This window comes from Mirounga leonina, unplaced genomic scaffold, assembly GCF_011800145.1.
Source record: "Mirounga leonina isolate KUSES-001 unplaced genomic scaffold, KU_Mleo_1.0 Mir_101609, whole genome shotgun sequence".
Classification (NCBI taxonomy): Eukaryota; Metazoa; Chordata; class Mammalia; order Carnivora; family Phocidae; genus Mirounga; species Mirounga leonina.
This window is the reverse complement of record NW_023270164.1, coordinates 1,887,960-1,909,490: the sequence shown is the minus strand read 5'-3', so window position 1 is coordinate 1,909,490 and position 21,531 is coordinate 1,887,960. Positions and strand designations below refer to the sequence as shown.

The 21,531-nt window shown below is 36.1% G+C and overlaps 1 protein-coding gene across 1 annotated transcript in view; it reads right to left on the bottom strand.

Annotated features, from left to right (window-relative positions):
- The window catches only part of CFAP47 (cilia and flagella associated protein 47), a 494,762-nt gene that overhangs the window by 277,121 nt on the left and 196,110 nt on the right, over nt 1–21,531 (bottom strand). The window contains exon 33 of the mRNA XM_035002133.1: nt 15,274–15,466. Coding sequence (XP_034858024.1) covers nt 15,274–15,466 — 193 coding nt within the window. The remainder of the gene's footprint in view (nt 1–15,273; nt 15,467–21,531) is intronic.

The following is a 21,531-nucleotide window of genomic DNA, read 5'->3' as shown; positions in this document are numbered from 1 at the left end:
AAACTCAACACCCAAGAACCAAATAATCCAATTGAAAAATGGGCAGGAGACATGAATAGATATTTCTCCAAAGAAGACATATAGATGGCCAACAGACACATTTAAAAGATGGTTCATCATCACTCATCATCAGGGAAATGCATACCAAAACTACAATGAGCAATCACCTCACACCTGTCAGAATGGCTAAAATCAATAACACAAGAAACAATAGTTTTGGCCATGATGTGGAGAAAAAGGAAAGCTCTTGCATTGTTGGTGGGAGCAGCCACTGTGGAAAACAGTACAGAGTTTCCTCAAAAAGTTAAAAATAGAACTACCCTAAGATCCAGAATTCACATTACTGGGTATTTACCCAAAGAATACAAAAGCACTAATTCAAAGGGATACATACACCCCTACATTTATAGCAGCAATATTTGCAATAGCCAAAATATGGAAGCAGCCCAAGTGTCCATCCATTGATGAATGGATGAGGAAGATGTGAATAAAATTTTGTCATTTGCAACAATGTGGATGGAGCCGGAGAGTATGATGCTGAGCGAAATGGGTCGGTTAGACAGGGATGGGTTCCTTATGATTTCACTAATGTGTGGAATTTAAGAAACAAAACAAATGAGCAAAGGGAAAAAAAGAGAGGAGAGAGAGAGGGACAAACCAATAGGCAGATTTTTGATCACTCAGATTGCTTTACATCTGGTACTAGAAGACCAATTTCTCTGGAACCATAGATGTCCTAGATACTTCACAAAAATAGTACCTGGTATTTTTTCATCTGAGATGCTACATAATTGAATGATTCTATAGGATTTCTATAGCATGGTACTGCAAAATCAATCTAGCAAACACAGATCACTAGAAATTTTCAACTAATACACAGTAAGCAACATTTTGGACTGTATATTTCAAAGTATTTTTTGCTGATAAAAACCTATAAATACCTATATCTGATAGATGATGTGATACAATCAAAGTAATGAGTTTAAAATACACATTTCTGGTGGGCTGGATGTTTATAACCTAAATGTGCTTCTCTTAATGTATATGTGCCACCTATGTCTTTTAATAAAAGCAAAAGGTCTCACTTTTGTAGCCAAAATTCATTTTTCTAAGAACTGTAAGCAATTCTAACTTTAATCTGAAAAAGGCAATTTACTAGGCTTTTGTGTTGATAGTGAATCAGACAGTATTTGATATAGACCATGATCTCTAAACATCCCAATGTCATCTTGTATCATTAAAGAGACAGAAATTCCCCTCAAGGTGTTTATCATCCTGTTGAGGATAGATCACACCCATAACAGGAAAACAACTAATTAAAAATCTCCTAACTAGAAGCTGATAGAGAGATTACAATATAACAATAACTATTATGCTGTTACTTCCAACTCCACCAACTGCAATCCAGCACCACAGGACTCATTATGACCTTCCCTCTTTCCTTATTTCTAACTTGGCTCTTCAGTACAGGAAAACCTGGTTCTCATTACCTACAAAATATTTACTTCTTTGTTCAACTCTAATATATATTTAAAGCAATTTCAGAATTGCAAACCCACACCCCTGCAAGAAACTAGAGTAACACGCGCATGCAATATTCCTTTTGTCTTTAGGTCTACAGTACGCAGTCATGATTGTTTTTACAAGATAATTTAGCCAGCACCTTTTCTGTCCATTATATACACTGAGGTTGTCAAATATTTGCAACGCAGTCAGATTCATTTATCACAGTCTGCATTCCATCCTGAATTAGCCGATAAAAAAATACACGCACTAACATACATTCTGTGTTGTACGCTTCTAGGATTTTGAGAGGTATACTGTCATGTATTTATCACACTTCCATACAGAAAAGTTTCATCACCCCCAAAATTCTCATTTGCACTGTAGAGTCAAGTTACTGATATCTACAAAAACAAGTGAGGTAGGATTTTTCACTAGGGTTATATTGAATCTATAGATCAATTTGGCAATACTGACAATAAAATATCTTACTCTTTTGTCTTCCACTTCCATGTGCATGGTATATTTCTCTATTTATTTGGTTCTGTTTGATTTCTTTCCTCAGTGCTTCATAATGTTCAGTACATATATCCTGCACATATTTTGTTGGGTTCATACTTAAGCATTTTATTCTATGTTGCTATGATAAATTATATATATATATATATATATATATATATATAGTTGCAAATTCCAATTATTTACTGCCATTATAGAAAACAGAATTTATTTTTTATATACTGATTATATATCCATCCTACAACCATGACAAACTCTATATCAATTCTAGGAGATTTTTTGTGGTTGCTTTGGGATTTTCTACTTGACTGTCATATTGAATTCCAGTCTCTTTCTGAGGGGTAGAGGTGGTTTGTTGTTGTTGTTGTTGTTTTCAGTTTCTTTTTTCAGCTGCAGTGAGTTTTCATCAGGGCACTAAAGATGACTGTACATGTGGTCCTTCTCCCCACATATTAACTTTAATGTTCTATAGGGAATAGAGAAATTGGACAAGTTGCTTGCCCCACCCCCAGGTCTACACTATGAGGGGCACATTCTCCAGACTCACTCTCCAGTCATTTCTGTGAGCAACCAATGAGGTTTGTGGAGTAAAAACCTGTAAGAGGATGCAGATGTTCCTTATTGCTCTAGCTCCTAGGTACTTCACGCTCTCTCACTAGTGTACACTTGGTCTCTACCAATCCACCAACCACCCTAACTCAACTCTTCTTATCAGTGTCCAGCTGTCTCTACCACAAGTAGACAATTGCTATCATCCCATTTCCTCCTGAAAGCACCTCCTCCTTCTTGGATGTTAGGATACTTTGTTGTCCTATAGCCTTAGCTTCTAGGGGAGCTTAACACACTTGGGAGTTTGCTATCTATATGGTTGTTGCTGTTGTTTTGTATATGTTTTTGCTGTAATTTTAAGGGTGGGAGCTAAAGGTCTTTCCAGTTCTCCACCTTTCTGAGTGGAAAACCAGTGGCACCTATTTTTGTTCAACCCATCACAACTTTGGAACTGCTTTATTATTTCTTAAACAGCAATCAGCATGAATTGTTGCTGCTCAAACATGGCTCTCTGTGCAAAGAGGATGGCAATAATCCTCCAGAACAGTGTTGAGAAGTAAAAACCTTGCTTCTCTGATCTGATCCCGTGCCTATGGCCTGCCATTCATACGGAAAGAAGGCTGTAGCCAAGCCCCCACCAGTTTACCACAGCCTTAGGTATATCACGGATTTTCTCTGCTTTTTGGTTAATTCCTTTGATCTAGGCTACTCTCTTCTATACTCCAAGATTTTGCTATCTAAAGTGTGCTATGTGAATCAGCAGCACCTTTATCAACTGGAAGCTTTTTATGAACACAGAATTTCAGACCCCACTTAAAACCTACTGAAACATAAAAAGTTTAGCAAAATCTCCAGGTGATTTATATTCATATTATCATCTGAGAAGTGTTGGTCTAGGGTTGTTTTTAGAGAGAGAAAGAGCAAACTAATCTAGTCCTCATTTGCCAGGAAACAGAGAATTCAAGTGATGTTCTACAATTTTTTTAAATTTTAATTTAGAAGTTATATTTTTACCTATTTATTTACAGTATATTACTTCAAATATTCAGAAATATTAAAATAGTCCTAAATAGTATTGCAAATTGAAGATGTGCCTGCTAAACATAAAACTGAAACATTTTATGCATTAAAGGAATAAGTGCACATATTATTTTTATGAATATCATAGTAATTATTTAAATGATATTTTAGGTGGTTAAAACAGTACATTTTTATAACAGCTTTATTGATATGTAACTCATATAACATACGTTTTATCCAGTTCAACTGCCCAATTCATTATTATTTAATATATTTACACAGCAGTGTGATAATCACCACTACTTAACCTTAGAATATTTATCAACACATAAAGAAACCCCATACCCACTAGCTGTCATTCCCCTTTTCCCTCTTCTCTCATCCACTGGAAAAAAACTAATTTACTTTCAGTCACTATGGACTTGCCTATTCTAAACCTGCCATAGACATAGAATCAAAATATGTGCCCTTTTGTGTTATGGCTTCTTTTATTCAGCATAATGTTTTCAAGGTTCATCCATGCCACAGCATGTATCAGTGCTTTGCTTCTTTTTATACCTGAATAATGTTCCATTTTGTGACTAAATATAGCACATTTTGTTTATCTGTTCATCAGTTTATTGGCATTTGGGTTGCTTCCACGTTTTGGCTATTATGAATAATGTTGCTATTAACATTTATTTAAGAATTTTTGCGAGAATATATGTATTTTCAAATATTTTGAGTATAAACCAATGAGTGGAACTGCTGAATCATATCATTAATCTATTTTTTAACATTTTGAGAAATGTTAAACTGTTTAACATTAAACTGTTTTCCAAAGTGCTTGTACCTTTTACAATCTCTCTAGCAATGTATAAGGTTCCAATTTCTAAAAATCTTTCCCAATAGATGTTATAGTATTTCTTTCCTTTTTTTTTTCATTTTATTCATCCAAGTTGGTGTCAAGTGCTAGTTCATTGTGCTTTTGTTTTGCATTTACCTAATGACTAATATTATGTTGAGTCTCTTCTTGTGCTCTTCATGTGCTCATTGACCATTTGCTTATCTCCTTTTTTTTCTTTTTACTTGCATTATTTGTTTTCTTTTTATTTGCATTATTTGTTGAGTTGTATTTTTATATATTCTTGGTATAAGTCTCTTGCTAGATATATATTTTCACTGTTGCTGTGTCCTTTGAAATGGTCTCTTTTATTTCCCTTTATATTCTATTAATATGGAGTATTGCATTGATTGGAAGTCCTACTATTTCTCAGAGATTTATTCATTTATTTTAGAGAAAGAGAGAGAGAGTGCAGGGTAAGGGGCAGAGGGAGAGGGAGGGAATCTCCAGCAGACTCCCCACTGAGCACTGGACCTGATGCAGGGCTTGATCTCACGACCCTGAGATCATGTCCTGAGCCAAAGCCAACAGTTAGAGGCTTAACCGACTAAGCCATCCAGGCACCTCAGAATTCGTAGGTTAAACTAATCTTACACTCCTGGGATAAATCTCACCTAGTAATTTTGTTTAATCCTCTTAAAATGTTGCTGGATTCTGTTTGCTAGAATTTTGAGGATTTTTATGCCTGCATTCAGAACAGATAACATAGTACACTTTTAATTGTTTTAAAGCATTTTGGAAATGCAAAGCAATATATACTTTAATGCAGAAATCATCTTGTTTCTAAAGGTAGTTAAATTATGAAGATATGTGAACTCTAAATAATTATAAGATCAGCCAAATATAATAATTAGAAGATCAGCTACATGAGAGTGAGGTAATATATATATTATTTGGTAGAACTTCCATATAAGTACATCATTAAACTAGAAAGAAAATAAAGAATTTTGTGTACTAAGGTGATTAAACACTATAGATAAAGACTGATTTAAAAAACAAGAAGTATAAGTAATCAAAAGAAAATAATCACAGCAGTTACATGATAGAACAGATACAACAAACTAATCAATAATATTATGTTAATATTTTCAAAATTTAGAGAAAATTCATTAATTTCATTATTTAAAATTTCATTATGATTATTTAAAATCATCCCACTAAAGAAATAATAGGTCCAGGTAATCTTACTAGTAAATTCTACAAAATTTAAGAAACAAGCAATTTCACTTTTCTAGAAACTCTTTCAAAGCCTACAAAGAGGAAATATTCTACAACTAATTGTTGAGATTTGTGTAAAATTGTAACATAAAAAACTAAAAAATACAGAGAATATTTACAAATCATCACTCATGTAAACTAAAGCAAAAAATTAAAATATTAGTAAACTAATCTAGCAAGGTATTAAAAAAAGGTTAGCTACCATGGCAAAATTAAATTTGTGCCAGGAATGCAAGGTTAGTTTACAATTAAAAATCAATTTAACATAGTATAGTAAGATAGGTAGAGAGAGAGAGATAAATAGAGACATATAGACATATACAGTTGACCCTTAAACAATGTGGGGTTTGGGGCACCAACTCTTGCACACTGAAAAATTTGTGTATAACTTTTGACTCCTCCAAATCTTAACTAATAATAGCCTACTGTAGACCAGAAGACTTACTGAAAACATAACCAGTCAATTAACACATATTTTGTATGTTATATGTATTATATATTGTATTCTTACAACAAAGTAAGCTAGAGAAAAGAAAATGTTATTAAGAAAATCACAAGAAAGAGAAAATACACTTATAATACTGTACTATTCAAAAAAATATCCACATATGAGTGGACCTGCACAGTTCAAAACCATGTTGTTCAAGGGTCAACTGTATATAATATATATAATTAAATAGTATTCATTATAAAACTTCCTGGAAAACTAAAAGGATATAAATTCCAGAACACAATCTACAAAGTAATCATATAGTAAATATCATAATTAATGATGAAATGTTGAATGTATTCTGCTTAATTATGAAAAAGATCAGGTATAATACAAGATCATCCATGTTAAAAAAAGGTTAGAAAAAACCTCTTCATTCCATCCTTTATTTTTTCACCCTTTTTTTTTAAGATTTTATTTATTTATTTGAGAGAGAGAGAATGAGAGACAGAGCAGGAGAGGGAGGAGGGTCAGAGGGAGAAGCAGACTCCCTGCTGAGCAGGGAGCCTGATGTGGGACTCGATCCCCGGATTCCAGGATCATGACCTGAGCCGAAGGCTTAACCAACTGAGCCACCCAGGCGCCCTCACCCTTTTCTTTAAAAACAAAACAAAACAATTCTTGTAAACAAAGATTAAATTCCACCCTTTTATTTAAAAAAAAAAAAAAAAAAAGGAAAGAAAAAGCCTCTTTAGGACTCAGTTTCAACCAGTATCTTTGACTTCAAAGGGAATACAAAAAATACCTCCTATACCAAATTTACAAAAGAAATGTTTTAGAACATGTTTCATACTCCTGTACATGCCTCCCACTTTGTGAATATAAAAAAGCTTAGAGCCAAACAAGGCAATTCACTTATAGGGGAGAAGTTATCAGCTTGATCTCCAATTTTCCAAGCTATTTGATAGACATAACACAATTAAATATTGTCCACAAAGCTTAGAGAAAAATAAAGGCTGACCCCAATTTTTTCCAGTCAAGATGCCATTTGCACATTAAAAAAAAAAGAAGATAATTACAACAGAACTCAGAAACTAGAGACTTTTGAAAAGGGTTTTCTTAGAAAAGCAATTATGAAATCCAGCCACCCAATAGTTGAATCAAAAAATAAATAAAAATGGAGAATCCAGGTAAAATGACACATAACAGAATACTGACACAACAGAATATAAGTGTTATAAATACTGACAATATAGGCATAATGAACATAACAAAATGATACACTCGGGCAGAAAGGTGAGAGGAAATGAGAGTAAGAATTATCTTACCTGTCATAGCAATGGTTATCGACGCTATATAAAATCACGTGTAGCAACAAAACAAAATAAAAAAAAACCCTCAGAATTCATAATGTATTCATAAGTTTCTTCTTTTAAATTTGAGACATAATTTAGAAAATATTATTTCTTGTGGTGAACAAATATTTATAAGGTACCTCTGCACTATTTGATCTTATTCCCTATTTTTCAATTTGCACAGATTAGAGGTTTTTTTTCTTTTTCTTTTTTTTAAATTTTTTTAAATTTATTTGACAGAGAGAGAGAGACAGCGAGAGAGGGAACACAAGCAGGGGGAGGGGGGAGAGGGAGAAGCGGGCTTCCCGCTGAGCAGGGAGCCCGATGTGGGGCTCGATCCCAGGACCCTGGGATCATGAGCTGAGCCGAAGGCAGGCGCTTAATGACTGAGCCACCCAGGCGCCCCTGCACATATTAGAGTTTCTAATCTTCACTGTGTGTCAGAGCCACCTAGAAAGCTTTTAAAAGCTGCACACACGTACAGGCAATACCCCCACAGACTCAGTTTCAGTTGGCCTGGGGTAGGGCATCCGTTTTTATTTTTTTAATTTCCCAGGTGATTACAAAAGGGCATCCAGATTTGAAAACCCACTCTTGTGGATGAAAAAGGAAAGGAGATATCTCTCTGGACATTAGGAAAGAATTTGCAAGAACTGAACAGATCTAAGCTACAGAAGATTTTAACATTTTGAAAGAGCAGCATCGCACAATGACACTTAACACGAGCCTTGGAGGTCAAACTGCTTGGATTGATTCAAAACCCAGCCACATACTTTCCTAGGAACATAAATTAACCTCGCTACTTTGGTTTCCCTGTTAATTGTAGTAACAGCCACCTGATCACGTTGCTTGTTTTGAGGATTAAATAAACCGTTATATGTAAAATTCTTAGTCCTTTAATTGGCATACTGCAAAATACTGTGAAAATGAGTAGAGGAAAATTCATTTAAAATTAACAAACTGAGGGTTCTAGAGGAGGGGGGTGGGGGGATGGGTTAGCCCGGTGATGGGTATTAAAGGGGGCACGTTCTGCATGGAGCACTGGGTGTTATACGCAAACAATGAATCGTGGAACACTACATCAAAAACTAATGCTGTAATGTATGGTGATGAACATTAAAAAAAAAAAAAAAAAGGACTCCAAGAGTTCAGCATTGGAATGGAAAAAAAAAATTGAGTTGGGGAAGCCCTGCAGGGGGAATCAATGTATGTTACCACTCATTGCAGCCTGTATGATAAGCAGGAAAAAGGAAGCATTTTATCTCTTGCTCTTAAGAAAAAAGAAGGATGACCCCTCTCTGCCCCAGCTATTAATAGTGCACCTGGTAACCAATGAGAAACCACCACATCCTCAGACTCTTGTTCCTCTCCTATGAAATTCTGTTCAAAACAACCCTCCCCAATTTCCTCCTAAACCTAATAAAAGTGTAACTTCCTCTTGACTCTTCATACTTGCCTATGTATGCTTGCCTATGTATGCTTCATACTTGCCTATGGTTTGCCATAGTATGCTTGTACAGAACTGCCATTCCTCTGCTATTCCTGAATAAACTCATTTCCCTAATAAAATAACTATTTTATTTTTATGGTTGACAACACCAAACATCCCCCTCTCCTGACTAATGTAAGTGATCACTGCTTCTCTACCAATTAAAGAATTAGCCTCAATTATAGCCTTCTTCCTTCTAAATAAGATTTATTAAATTACTCATAGAATTACCACTGCCCCTGAGAGCATACAATCAAGGTGAATCCCTGTTTCCTTGAACCTGCCCCAATTTACTTAGCTAATGCACAAATCCTATAATGTCTTCCATAATATCCTTTACTGTGAGACACTCCATGACTCTCCATAATGTGTGGTCTCCCTCATTGCAATGAGCACTGAAAAGAATTTGTTCAACTATAGATGTGTTCCCAGTGGTCTCTATCTAAAAGGCACTGACACTGAATAGGTATGAATATGAAAGAGAAAATGTGGTCTGATTGTGGGTGAATTTTTACATCATACATTTTGCAGGACACGTGGCTATTGCATTGGTTCACCCTGATTTACTGAACCACACTGCTAATCCGTCAGAAATGGTTTAACTCTCTGTTCTCATGTTTTTTTGACTGCCTGGCATTTCTCCGAATTTAGTGTTGAGTTTCACACTAATCATGACTTCTACATATTGACTGACAGTCATATTCCCAATATAAAACATTCTAAATGTAACATTAAAATATCAGATTATACCATTTCTAGTATCTATGTGCATTTTAATCTTGCAACATTGATGATAAATATTTAATGCTAAACATTAAAGGGATAATTTGGAACTTCTGGAAAAAATATAAAGTTCTTTGTAAATAACTATTATCTGGTTTAATGAAGCTCAAAATTAGACACATTTGAAACAACAAATGCATACAAATTTAAGACCTCAACTTTACATTAGTTTTAAGGATAGATAAAATTAAAAGGCCAGTACAATTTCCCAAATGTGTACTGAATATTATTTACTTTAACAAACTATCCCATGATAAATGAAATCAGGGGCACCTTTAGACAGTACATAAAAGATAAATGTTGCCAAACATATTTATGACTCTGCTCCACTAAAAAAATAAATAAATAAATAAAACAGTATTTTCCATTCATAAGAACTACAATTGTTACTTCATGAAAAAAAAATGTTGACATAGGCATCAGTTAAATAACAGATATTGGGCGCCTGGGTGGCTCAGTTGGTTAGGCGACTGCCTTCGGCTCAGGTCATGATCCTGGAGTCCCAGAATTGAGTCCCACATCGGGCTCCCTGCTCAGCAGGGAGTCTGCTTCTCCCTCTGACCCTCCTCCCTCTCATGCTCTCTGTCTCTCATTCTCTCTCTCGCAAATAAATAAAATCTTAAAAAAAAAAAACCTAATAACAGATATTATTTTGTAGAACAAAGCTCCTTTGAACAGTTCAAAATGCTCCAATTTCAGGATTTTGTTAAAAGTGCAGTCAAATGAAAGTACTTAGTCCTCTCAGAAATTAAACTTTATGTTACAAAAAGGGTCTTTGCTGTTCTCAAAATCACCAGGTGATTATAGGATGAGAAAATTTCCATTAGCCATCAAATGTAGCAATTGAAGAAAAGGGTCCAAAAGAATAACAAAGAGGATGCTTTATCACAGGCATGATCTACAGAAGAAGTAACTGTCACTAAGGTGTAAAAAAAGGTTCATCACTGAAAAACATTAACCGTTGTATTAATGATAAAGGGCTTAAGCACATACAATACAAAGAGCTAGCAGGAACAAGAGGATAAGTGTATAAGGGCAATTGTACCTCCTTGGCAAGGCCTAAAAACGTCCCCTACTTACATGAAACAGGTGTTCACTTATTACATGGAAAATGTTTTTTGACTTTCACAACTCTTTGAACAAATCAACACATGTTATGAATTTTCAAACATAGAATGGGTAACTTTTTTTATTCTTTGTTTTGTTTTGTTTTTGTTTCTTTGCTTTTTAACCGTGCCTCTCAGCAACTATCTGTAGTTAGGAAAGGAAACTCCCAAACTTGGACTACCGGACACCACATACTCTTGAGCAAATTCATAGAAAGTCCAGGGTTAAGAAATCTCAGTCTTCTCTCAGCGCTAAATATGAGGTGTGCTGATCAAAACATGTGACCTCAGTGTACTTCAATCAACCTACTTGCTGTGGCCACCGGACCAAATATCCATCATAGCAGTCACCACCTTGGCCATCTCCCATGACTCTCCAATGCCAACAGAATGAAATCCTAGAACGTTGTCCTGATATTCAAAGCCCTGGATGGCCAGGCCTCTGAACCAACTTATTCCAACTTTACCACTCCATACTCTCCTTGACAGAGGACGGCTCCCTCACTTGTCACATCCTTCCTAGTTCCTATATCATTACAAAGAAATTCTATGAGAAATATATGTCAGACCTAATCTGACTGAGGTAAAGGTGCTGATAAAGACCTCAGCAGAGACATAATATGGAAACCACCTATCATGTTGACACCACTGCTCAATTCAACAAGAGTTTCTGGGAAAGCCTTAAACACCTAAAAAATTCCTTATTTGTTGCCTCACCAGGCTGATCAAGGACAGACTGTCCATAAAGATGACTCTGCAAGCTGCCAACTGATCAGTTTACCCAAAAAATGTATAAGCAAGGTCCACTGTCTATTCTCTGCAATGTTTTCTCCTTCACTATTGGAAGACAATTTCTTGGGTACAGAATTCTAGGTTAGTATTTTTTTTTCCTCTTAACACTTTAAATACTCTACTCTCTTCCTGACTACATGATTCCTGAGAAGTTGGATGTAATTCTTACCTCAGCTCCTCTATAAGTAAGGCGTTTTTCCCCCTTTGGCTTCTTTCAAGATTCTTTCTTTATATTTGATTTTCTGCAATTTGAATATAGTATTCCCAGCTATAAAGTTTTTTTGGCGTTTATCCTGCTTGGTATTCCCTGATCTTCCTGGATCTGTGGTTTGATGTTTGACATTAATTTGGGGAAATTTTCATCTATTACTATGCCAAAGGAATTGTTATTTAAAGGAGGGGTTTTTCAGAAATACAATTGTGTACTGATATCAACATGGATGGGACTGGAGAAGATTATGCTAAGTGAAGTAAGTCAAGCAGAGAAAGTCAATTATCATATGGTTTCACTTATTTGTGGAACATAAGGAATAACATGCAGGACATTAGGAGAAGGAAGGGAAAAATGGGGAGGGGGAATTGGAGGGAGAGATGAACCATGAGAGACTATGGACTCTGAGAAACAAACAGGGTTTTAGAGGGGAGGGGGGAGGGGGGATTGGTTAGCCGGGTGATGGGTATTAAGGAGGGCACGTACTGCATGGAGCACTGGGTGTTATACGAAAACAATGGATCGTGGATCACCACATCAAAAACCAATGATGTACTGTATGGCGACCAACATAACATAATAAAATTTAAAAAAAAAAAAGAAAGAAATACAATTGTGAACAAATACCATTCTGTGAACAATTTAAAAGCACTACAAAGCCACTTTCTGTGATATAGCCTAATTGTTTCATACTTTAGTGTGTATCAGAATCACATGGAGGGCTTAATAAAACACAGATTGCCAGGTCTCACCCTAAAGAGCTTCTCAATCTACCTTCCACAACACCATTGCACCAAGTTGTGAGGACAGTCATATTTTACCAATGGAGTGAGTCTAAGTAGAATAAGTATCAATGTTGACAGATAAAAATCTGGGGAACTGAGTAATACTTTTTCTTAGTCCAAGTTAATCAAAGTGAAATCTTTCATAGAGCTTCTCCTCATGGATCTCCATAGTTACTAAACCCACAAACTTGTACTCAGGTACATATTCAACGTGGAAAGTGCTTCCTTCTACCTCAGCCATTCAACCCGACTCCTACAATTTGTACCAGAAGGTACAAACTGGCAAGCTAATATATATCCAATTATCTGGAATAGGGTAGAAAAATGTATAAAACCTGAATGTGTCTCAATATTCACTCAGGTTTTTTTTAAAGATTTTATTTATTTATTTATTTGAGAGAGAGAGAGCACATGAGAGGGGGGAGGGTCAGAGGGAGAAGCAGACTCCCTGCCGAGCAGGGAGCCCGATGCGGGACTCGATCCTGGGACTCCAGGATCATGACCCGAGCCGAAGGCAGTCGCTTAACCAACTGAGCCACCCAGGCGCCCCTCAATTTTCACTCATTTATATACACAAACAGTATTTGATATCTGTTATCTTCTAGGCACGTTTCTCGGCTCTGAACAACAAAACAGACAAGACTGTTCCTGTTAAGAAGCTCACATTCTACTGGAAGAAACAGACTCTCCATTTTATATATATAATTTTGGAAAAATGCTATTGAAAAGAACAGAGCAAGAAAGAGAAAGATGGAAGGATACACTATTTTAGAGGGTATTGGGAAAGCTTCTCATGTAAAGTGATATTTGAGCAGGGACTTGAATGAAGTGAGAAATGGAATCATGAAGATAAATAGGAAAATAATAGTCCAAGCAGAAGGTAGCAGAGAAAAATGCAAAAGCTTTGTAAAAGCATAAAACTCTGTTTTTTTAAAAAAGGAAAAAGGCCAGTGCCTGTAATCTATTATATTAAAAAATGCAGCAAACTCTTTGAAATGAACTTGTATAGACCCTTTTGTTGGTAAAAATAGAACCATAATAACTTTACAACAAATGAATATACTAATTTTTAACATATGTACATATTTTATACTACTTTGGTTAAAGTGTTACTCCTCAGCAATCTAATAATTTGTACTTTGGGGCGCCTGGGTGGCTCAGTTGGTTGGGCGACTGCCTTCGGCTCAGGTCATGATCCTGGAGTCCCGGGATCGAGTCCCGCATCGGGCTTCCTGCTCGGCAGGGGGTCTGCTTCTCCCTCTGCCCTCTTCCCTCTCGTGCTCTCTGTCTCTCATTCTCTCTCTCTCAAATAAATAAATAAAATCTTTTAAAAAAATAAAATAAAATAATTTGTACTTTGTTTTTTATATTTTTGAAAGGAGCAAATACAATTTTTAAAAAATATGAATCTTACTCAATTGCAGATTCAAGTCAAATTATTTTGATATTATCAGCACATCAATTAGAAGGTACTAAAATATTCCACGTTTACTGTTGTCTAATACCAGTATATCAATATATCTGTTTTAATCTTGATGTCACTATGTTTGTTGAAGTAATGCCTTCAAGTTAAGAGCAACCATAATTCAAAGTCTCATTTTATTTATTTATTAAAGATTTTACTTATTTGAGAGAGAGATAGAGAGGGAGGGAGCCTGAGCAGTGGGGAGTGGCAGGCAGAGGTAGAAGCAGACTCCCCGCTGAGCAGGGAGCCCGATGTGGGGCTCGATCCCAGGACCCCGGGATCACGACCTGAGCCGAAGGCAGATGCTTAACTGACTGAGCCACCCTGGTGCCCTGAAAGTCTCATTTTAAATCACACTCTTCAATCTTCTTCTTACTTCTAAAGTTTAGATTAAACTCTGAGGGTTCAGTATAGAAAATAAATGTAATGACTTAAGCACAACCCCTTCTGAACATAAGAGGTTTGTGTATACTTGGAAGAGGCGGGCTGAATTGAAGCCAAAGAAACAACCAGCACACACACTGTCACCCATCTCACTACAATCAGTGGTTATGATGGAGGAAAAAAATACACTATACTAGCAAACTGGAACTTAAAAAAAAAAACAAAAACAAAAAACCGAAGGCTCTTAAGGTGGAAATTCATAGAGCCTCATTCCACAAGCACAGAACCAGGGAGTGGCCACCTGAACATTGGAGGTCTCTCTATGAACACCCGCTTGTCTCAGTATTTGGACCTAATATGACTGACCTCGCCCAAAATTCATGAAGCATTACTGCATTTAGTGATTTCCAACATGACTGTCACAATGACACGTAAGATGTTTTCTAGTCAAATTCCACTTGATATCAACTAAGTACACACAAGGTTTGAGCATGTCACCTAAAATTTAATTCTTTATAGAGCTGAAAATACCAGCAATGATATTAAGACTATCTTTTGTAGAGCATCTCTACATAATTTTTATCACTTACTCTTCAAAATACATTAAAGAAGCATCTTTTATTATTTCCATTTTACATGTTAAGGAAACTGATCTTGGGGAGATGTTAAGAGCTCCTTTTTGCAGAAAAGAGTCAGGTCTAGAATCCATGGATTCTGAGTCCAATTCTACATTGTCACACTAAAATTAGTAATAATTTCTTTAAAGAAAAAAAATTCTCACCTTGGTGACAGTTTTTCCATATAATATGTCGGGCATTCTCATAATTTGTGTTCATCCAACTAAGCAGAATCCTTTCAGAATTAGAATATATGTTGCTGGATAAAAAACAAGGATTGATTTTTGGTGAATTCTGCACATGTATGGGGGGCAGGTTACTGCTGCAATGTGGTACAACCCGGGATAGTACCAGAACCTGAAATTGGGAAAAAGAGAGAACCTTTATTAGACCTGAATGGCAAAATTAAAAATTAATATTTGAAGAGTAAATAAAGGAAGGCATCCGTATTTTCTGGTCAACTACATCCATATAAGAGTAAAAGAAATTAGAAGACCCCCTACAATAAAGATGAAAGTCAGAGGACATGTAGTAACAACTCACCTATCCAAATCTCAGCTATGTTTGAAATCCTCATGGAGGTGGGCCAGCAAGCACATAATGCATAAGTAAATATTCTGAACTACAATCTGTGAAGTCTCAAAGTCTGTAAGCTAACTTTCTCCCACTTAATTTATAAAAACCTGTCTGTGCACTCTAAGTCAGTGTCTATTTGGTTTTATTTCATAGAAAATTTTTCTAAGTTGGATATCTAGTTTTTTATGTTACAACAAATGACAAGTAATAGGAAAAAATAGGAGAGTAATGAAAAGCAATAGACAATAGTCATATGACAAGAGAATAAAGACACAAACTATTAAAAGCTAAAAAATCCTCCAAATGTCTGTTTATGTTTAAAGAAAATAATATTTTAACAGTAATGATTGGTCTCATAATGAATAAATAGAATAGCAATCAAAAAATGCCATGTACTTCCCCATCAAAAAAACTGAATAACATGTAGATCATGACATGAGGTGAAATTTTAATTTTACTAATCTGTTACAATTTCACAGAATTTTCTAAACTGTGTATAAATCATTCTAGTAAATCTTAACTCAAATGTATCCCAAAAAGGCACAATTAATTTAAGTAAGAATTAGAAAAAGTCACATCAGATTTAATTTTTAGAAGCTTACCTTCCTTTTGATCAGATTAAGTGGAAGAATATCACAAACACTGCTCAAACATACCATAAATGTTTATCACCCTAACAAAATTCCTTGCAGTCATTTAAGACTAAATATTATCAAGATCACAAATTTGTTGTAAAGAGAATATAATTTAAGTCCAGGAGTAAGAATTACAAAAACTAATAATTTTTAAAAAGCAGAATAGAGAAAGAAAATTTAAAAAGAAGTATTCAAGCTTGTTCATCAACAGCCCCTACCAAAGAGGACCACCTGGAAGTGATCTGGTGGTGAAGACACAAGCTTCAGTTAGGACAGGAGGTAGAGAGAAAACTCCAAGAGGAGACTGAACCTACAGGGGAGTTTCCTGGTGGTGGAGGGCACAGCAGCAGTCTGACCTCAGCTCTAAGGCACAGCACACATCATCCAAGGGGATCACTACAGGGGTTCCAGGAAACCTGAGATGCACCTGTTCCTGATTTAAAGATAACGCCCTGCAAGCCCAGAGATCTCTTTCCCTTGTCTTCTCACTCCTATTACCCATAGGGGCTCCTGGCTCCTTAATCATCTCTTATCAGATCTCTTTCCTTCTCAGCCTATACATTAGTTTTTCTCAGAAGATACATCATCATTACTTGAAAGAGCAAAGGGATGGCATCCTAAATGAGAGCACTGCAGTGTCCTACCACATGTCCAAAAGTTCTTGCATCTACACTCACTTTTCTTCCTTCTCTATGGCCACAGTGGGTGAGCTATCCCTTTGCTTGCACTAGATACCAAACCTATTCATCCTCTTTGGGACAGTCATGCATCAGTTGCCTTTTTTTAGCTTTTGGATCTTTAACTTCTCCCTTCTCACCAGTTCCTTTTCAACAATATCAAAACATGCTCACTTACATTCAGCTTTTAGAGAGCTCTCCCAAACTTGGATTCCCCCTGATTCTTTTATCTGTTCCCTCTACCAGTTATAACTCATGAAAGAGTTCTCTACCCTACTGTCTCCACTTTTATTCCTTTTGTTCATCAAACTAAAGCCCACCTAATAACGTTTCCCCAATTCCTCACTACCCCCACACCCTGAAGGTGCCTTTGGCATCTTTGTTGTCCAATACAACAGGGAATTTTTCATTGTTATCTTAAGCAACCTCTCCATTTCATTTGATAACACATCCTCCCTCAAAGGCTTTCTTCCCTCCTTGTTCATGACACCATAAAGTGTTACTGCTCTCTTTTTGTCTATTTTGAGCTCATTGCAGGATTCTCTTCCCTTACCTATTTAACCAACTGAGCCACCCAGGCGCCCTTTCCCCTTACCTATTTAAATACTGGGTTGCTTCAGTATTGGGTTTCTAACCTATGCCATCTTTTCTTTAAACTTTTTAGGTGTGTTTCTCCCAATTTTATCTCCCAGAGACCACTAAATATGCATTAAGAAACCACAAAGACCACTGATTGCTGTGGTTAAAAAATAAGGATTCAACACAATATTTAGAACATTATGTTAGTAGTAGTAATGAGAATAATTATAGCTTCATATCAGTGAGATGAATGATATAGTTACCATCTTTATCAAGGTATCTACATTTAACCAGATGATGCATGTATTGAGTTCTATATCACTTTATATATTCAGTAATTTCTTTTCTTATTTCTCTCTATTTCCACTAAATGAGAAAAGCCTACTTCATAATTACAGATTAACAGAAGAGATGCTCAGTTTGATTGTTATGGATAGTCAGGCCCAAAACGAAGCCAGAAATTATAGAGGTTTTTTTTATTAAAATATACTTCATCTACTTTCAAATACCAACCAAATGCTAAGCTGGTTGATGAGCAAATCACACTCAAAAGCCAAAGGTAAAAATACTCAACTCAGGAAATAGCATTAAAGATAACAGTACTCTACTCTTCAGTGGCATTCATCTTTGGGAAAAGTTTATTTGGCTTCCATTGCCAGAAGCAATTAAAAGGTGGCACACTCTCTGAGAAACCATTATCCTGATCGTACCCTTATTTAAAGTAAAAGCCCCCCCCCTTAATTTGTTGAGACACAGCTTCCAATAGTGTCCATAGTCTTAGGAAGCAGCATGTAGGCTGCATTTCAGCTCCCAATCATCAACTCAGCTGTGCAGAAACTACATTACCATACTCAGTTTATCTGTCCATTCAATAATTCAATACATTTTATCATTATTTTTTCTTTTATTATTTTTTATTAACATATAATGTATTATTTGTTTCAGGGGTACAGGTCTGTGATCCATCAGTCTTACACAATTCACAGCACTCATCGTCAATACATTCTTTTTTCAACAAATCTTGGGAAAAAGCCAAAATTTTGATGCTTCAGTGTTTTGTAGCACATTAAAAATCATGATATTCAAATTCTATAGGTATATGTCCAAGACATGGAAAGCATTACCTGATGGATCATTTGAGCTAGCCACTTCAAAAGATGAAAATGATAAATACAGAAAAACAGTGCTAGGAAGATACTATTTTTAATCTCACTCCTGTTGGAAAAATGCATGTGAGAGTGACCTTCTCTTCATAACCAGCACATCTCAAAATTGGAAATAAAGATCTTGAATTTATAGAGATCACGATGCAATTAGGTAACTCAGTAGCCTTACTTTGATAGTATTTCCAATTTTTTCTGTTTAACAATGAATTCACAACAGAAGCATATTTTTAATCACCTGCATTTCTCTATGAATAAAGGTTCATTTGCAACACCCCTTTTCTTGTGACCAATGGCTAATTGTCTATCAATACCAACCACCACCAACTGATTGGTTGTCTACCACCAACTGATTTTCTCCAGGTTACATTACAAATTAATCTTAATGACAAAGAAGCATTCCTCCAAGAGCATGGTTTTTCACTGATAAAAAGAATAAAACATCATCATTTCTTTCTTTCTTTCACATATATTTATCACACACATGCAAATGTGTTCATACATTCCCTTATATCCAACCAAAGCATGCAATATTTGCTATCACATGTGAGAATAACTGTTTCCAAGTTGCATGCCACTGACATAATGGGACATCCTGCAAAGCCATGTAATAAAAGAATTTCATGAATTTTACTTTCTTTCCAATCATGTTTTATTGAAGCTCATTTTAAATATTCCTCACCAGGGCACTTTGGTGGCTCAGTCAGTTAAGCATCCGACTCTTGGTTTTGGCTCAGGTTGTGATCTCAGGATCGTGAGATCAAGGCCCATGTCAGGCTCCACACTCATCGTGGAGTCTGCTTGAGTTTCTCCCTCTCCCTCTGCCCCTACCCCCTCCCCACTCTCTCTCTCTCCCTAAAATAAATAAATGATTGAATGAATGAATGAATAATAAATCTATCTTTCAAAATTAATAAAAATAAGTAAATATTCCTCACAAATATGATCCTCTGTCCTGTCTTTGCTCATCTTCTACAGAGGCAGGAAATTCTAAATAATGCATCAGTAGAATTGGTGTCTTGCCTACCTTTAGCAGCAAATATTCCAATTTCATAACAAAGAGATTTTGAATTGGTTTGGGGAAAATGTGTTTAATTAACCAGAAAGATCATTGCTCTTCATTTAAAAATATCAAAATATTTGACACAATTGTGCCACTATTAAAAAAAACTTATGACAGACAGTACGCTGAGAACTAATGAATAAACAGTTTACCTGAGCTTATTATTCAGATATTTATTATTGATCACCTTTTTCTTGCCTAGATTCTTCAGTAAAAATATCACATTCACCTCTTTCAGCACATACAGACTCATCCTTTATATCCACATGAAAGCCCTATTTATACTTACATTTAAAACAGCATTCTGAAATTGAGTGTTTGTTATTGTTTTTCATCTCTCTTGTGCTTCAATGACCCATTTTTTAGCCATCAATACATTTTTGTGAATTGGGAATATAATGCAAGGAAATACCAACAATTAAACATGCAAATTTAACAAACAAAAATGACCAAATGACACAAAATCAAACTGGGCAAGACAAGCTATATCCTTTATCCAAACTATTAGCCAAGAGGAACTGACAAAGGTGGTCCTGGAGTGCATGCATGACCTCTAGGAAAAAGAAAATGAAAACCTAAAGGGATGTGTGTGAAAATCACCATCTTCTATTTCCATTGTGTGAAACTCACCTCAACATTGCTTGCTTTCACAAGAGAAATTGCCAATCCGCTTCCGATTTAATAGAACTCCTGGAGCTACCCATGCTTTAGACACAATACATGGACAAACATAGCTCTGCAGATGACCTAACAGGCAATCTTACCTATTCCTATGACTTATCATGGAACCAGTGAAGAATCACAAACATGTGCTGTCACCCAGATCTCTTTCCTGACTGAGGGATATACCCACCTGGTAATGACACAGGGCACCATTAAACAGCATAACCAAAATCAATTTATTATGCCTTCTTACCCTATCTCATCCTGCACCCCCAACAAAATCTTATTTTCATCCCTTGTCTTGTTATTTCAGTGACTGGGATCAAATTCCATTCAGTCATCCCAGCAAGACCCACTGTCATCTTTTAGCTCTTTGTCTCCTTCACCCACTGAGATCTAGTCATTCACCAAGTCCTTCTGAGTTCTATTCCTAATATTTAGGAAAGCTGCCCCTTTCTAATCTTTCCCACTACCACCAGTATTCCCGGCACCAGGCACTTAAATACCTCTCCAAACAGTTTCCACGTTGTACCAGCGTGATTTCTCTAGGATGCAAAGCTAGTTATGACAGTTTTATGTTTAAAATCCTTCAGGAACTCTGTACTGACCCTGGGCTAAAGTCCATAAAGTCCAGATTCCTTGGTATGGCTTATGAAGTAAACCATGTTCTATTTTGTGACTGGGATCACAATCCACCCCTCCTACCCCCAGCCATAGTGTGCTTCTTCCTCGGAACATAACGTGTTGTTTCTAACCTCAGGCATTTCCACATTGAATCCCTTTTGTCTTGACAAATGTTATTGTCTTGCTCCCCAATAAAACTAATCTACCACCTCCTTCTCACAAATTGTACTCTCCCTCTCTCTCTCTCTCTTTAGCCTATGCTCCACTTACTGCTTCACCTTGCCTGGAAAATTCCTAGTTATTTCTCAGGGTCAGGTTAAATTGATTTTCTTCCTGGAAACCTTCCCCAAGGCACAGGTAAGGTAGGATCCTCTCTGTGTGCACTCACCCTTAGTTCTTTGGGCTTACCTTAACATAGCATTTGTCATAGTTCCTTGTAATT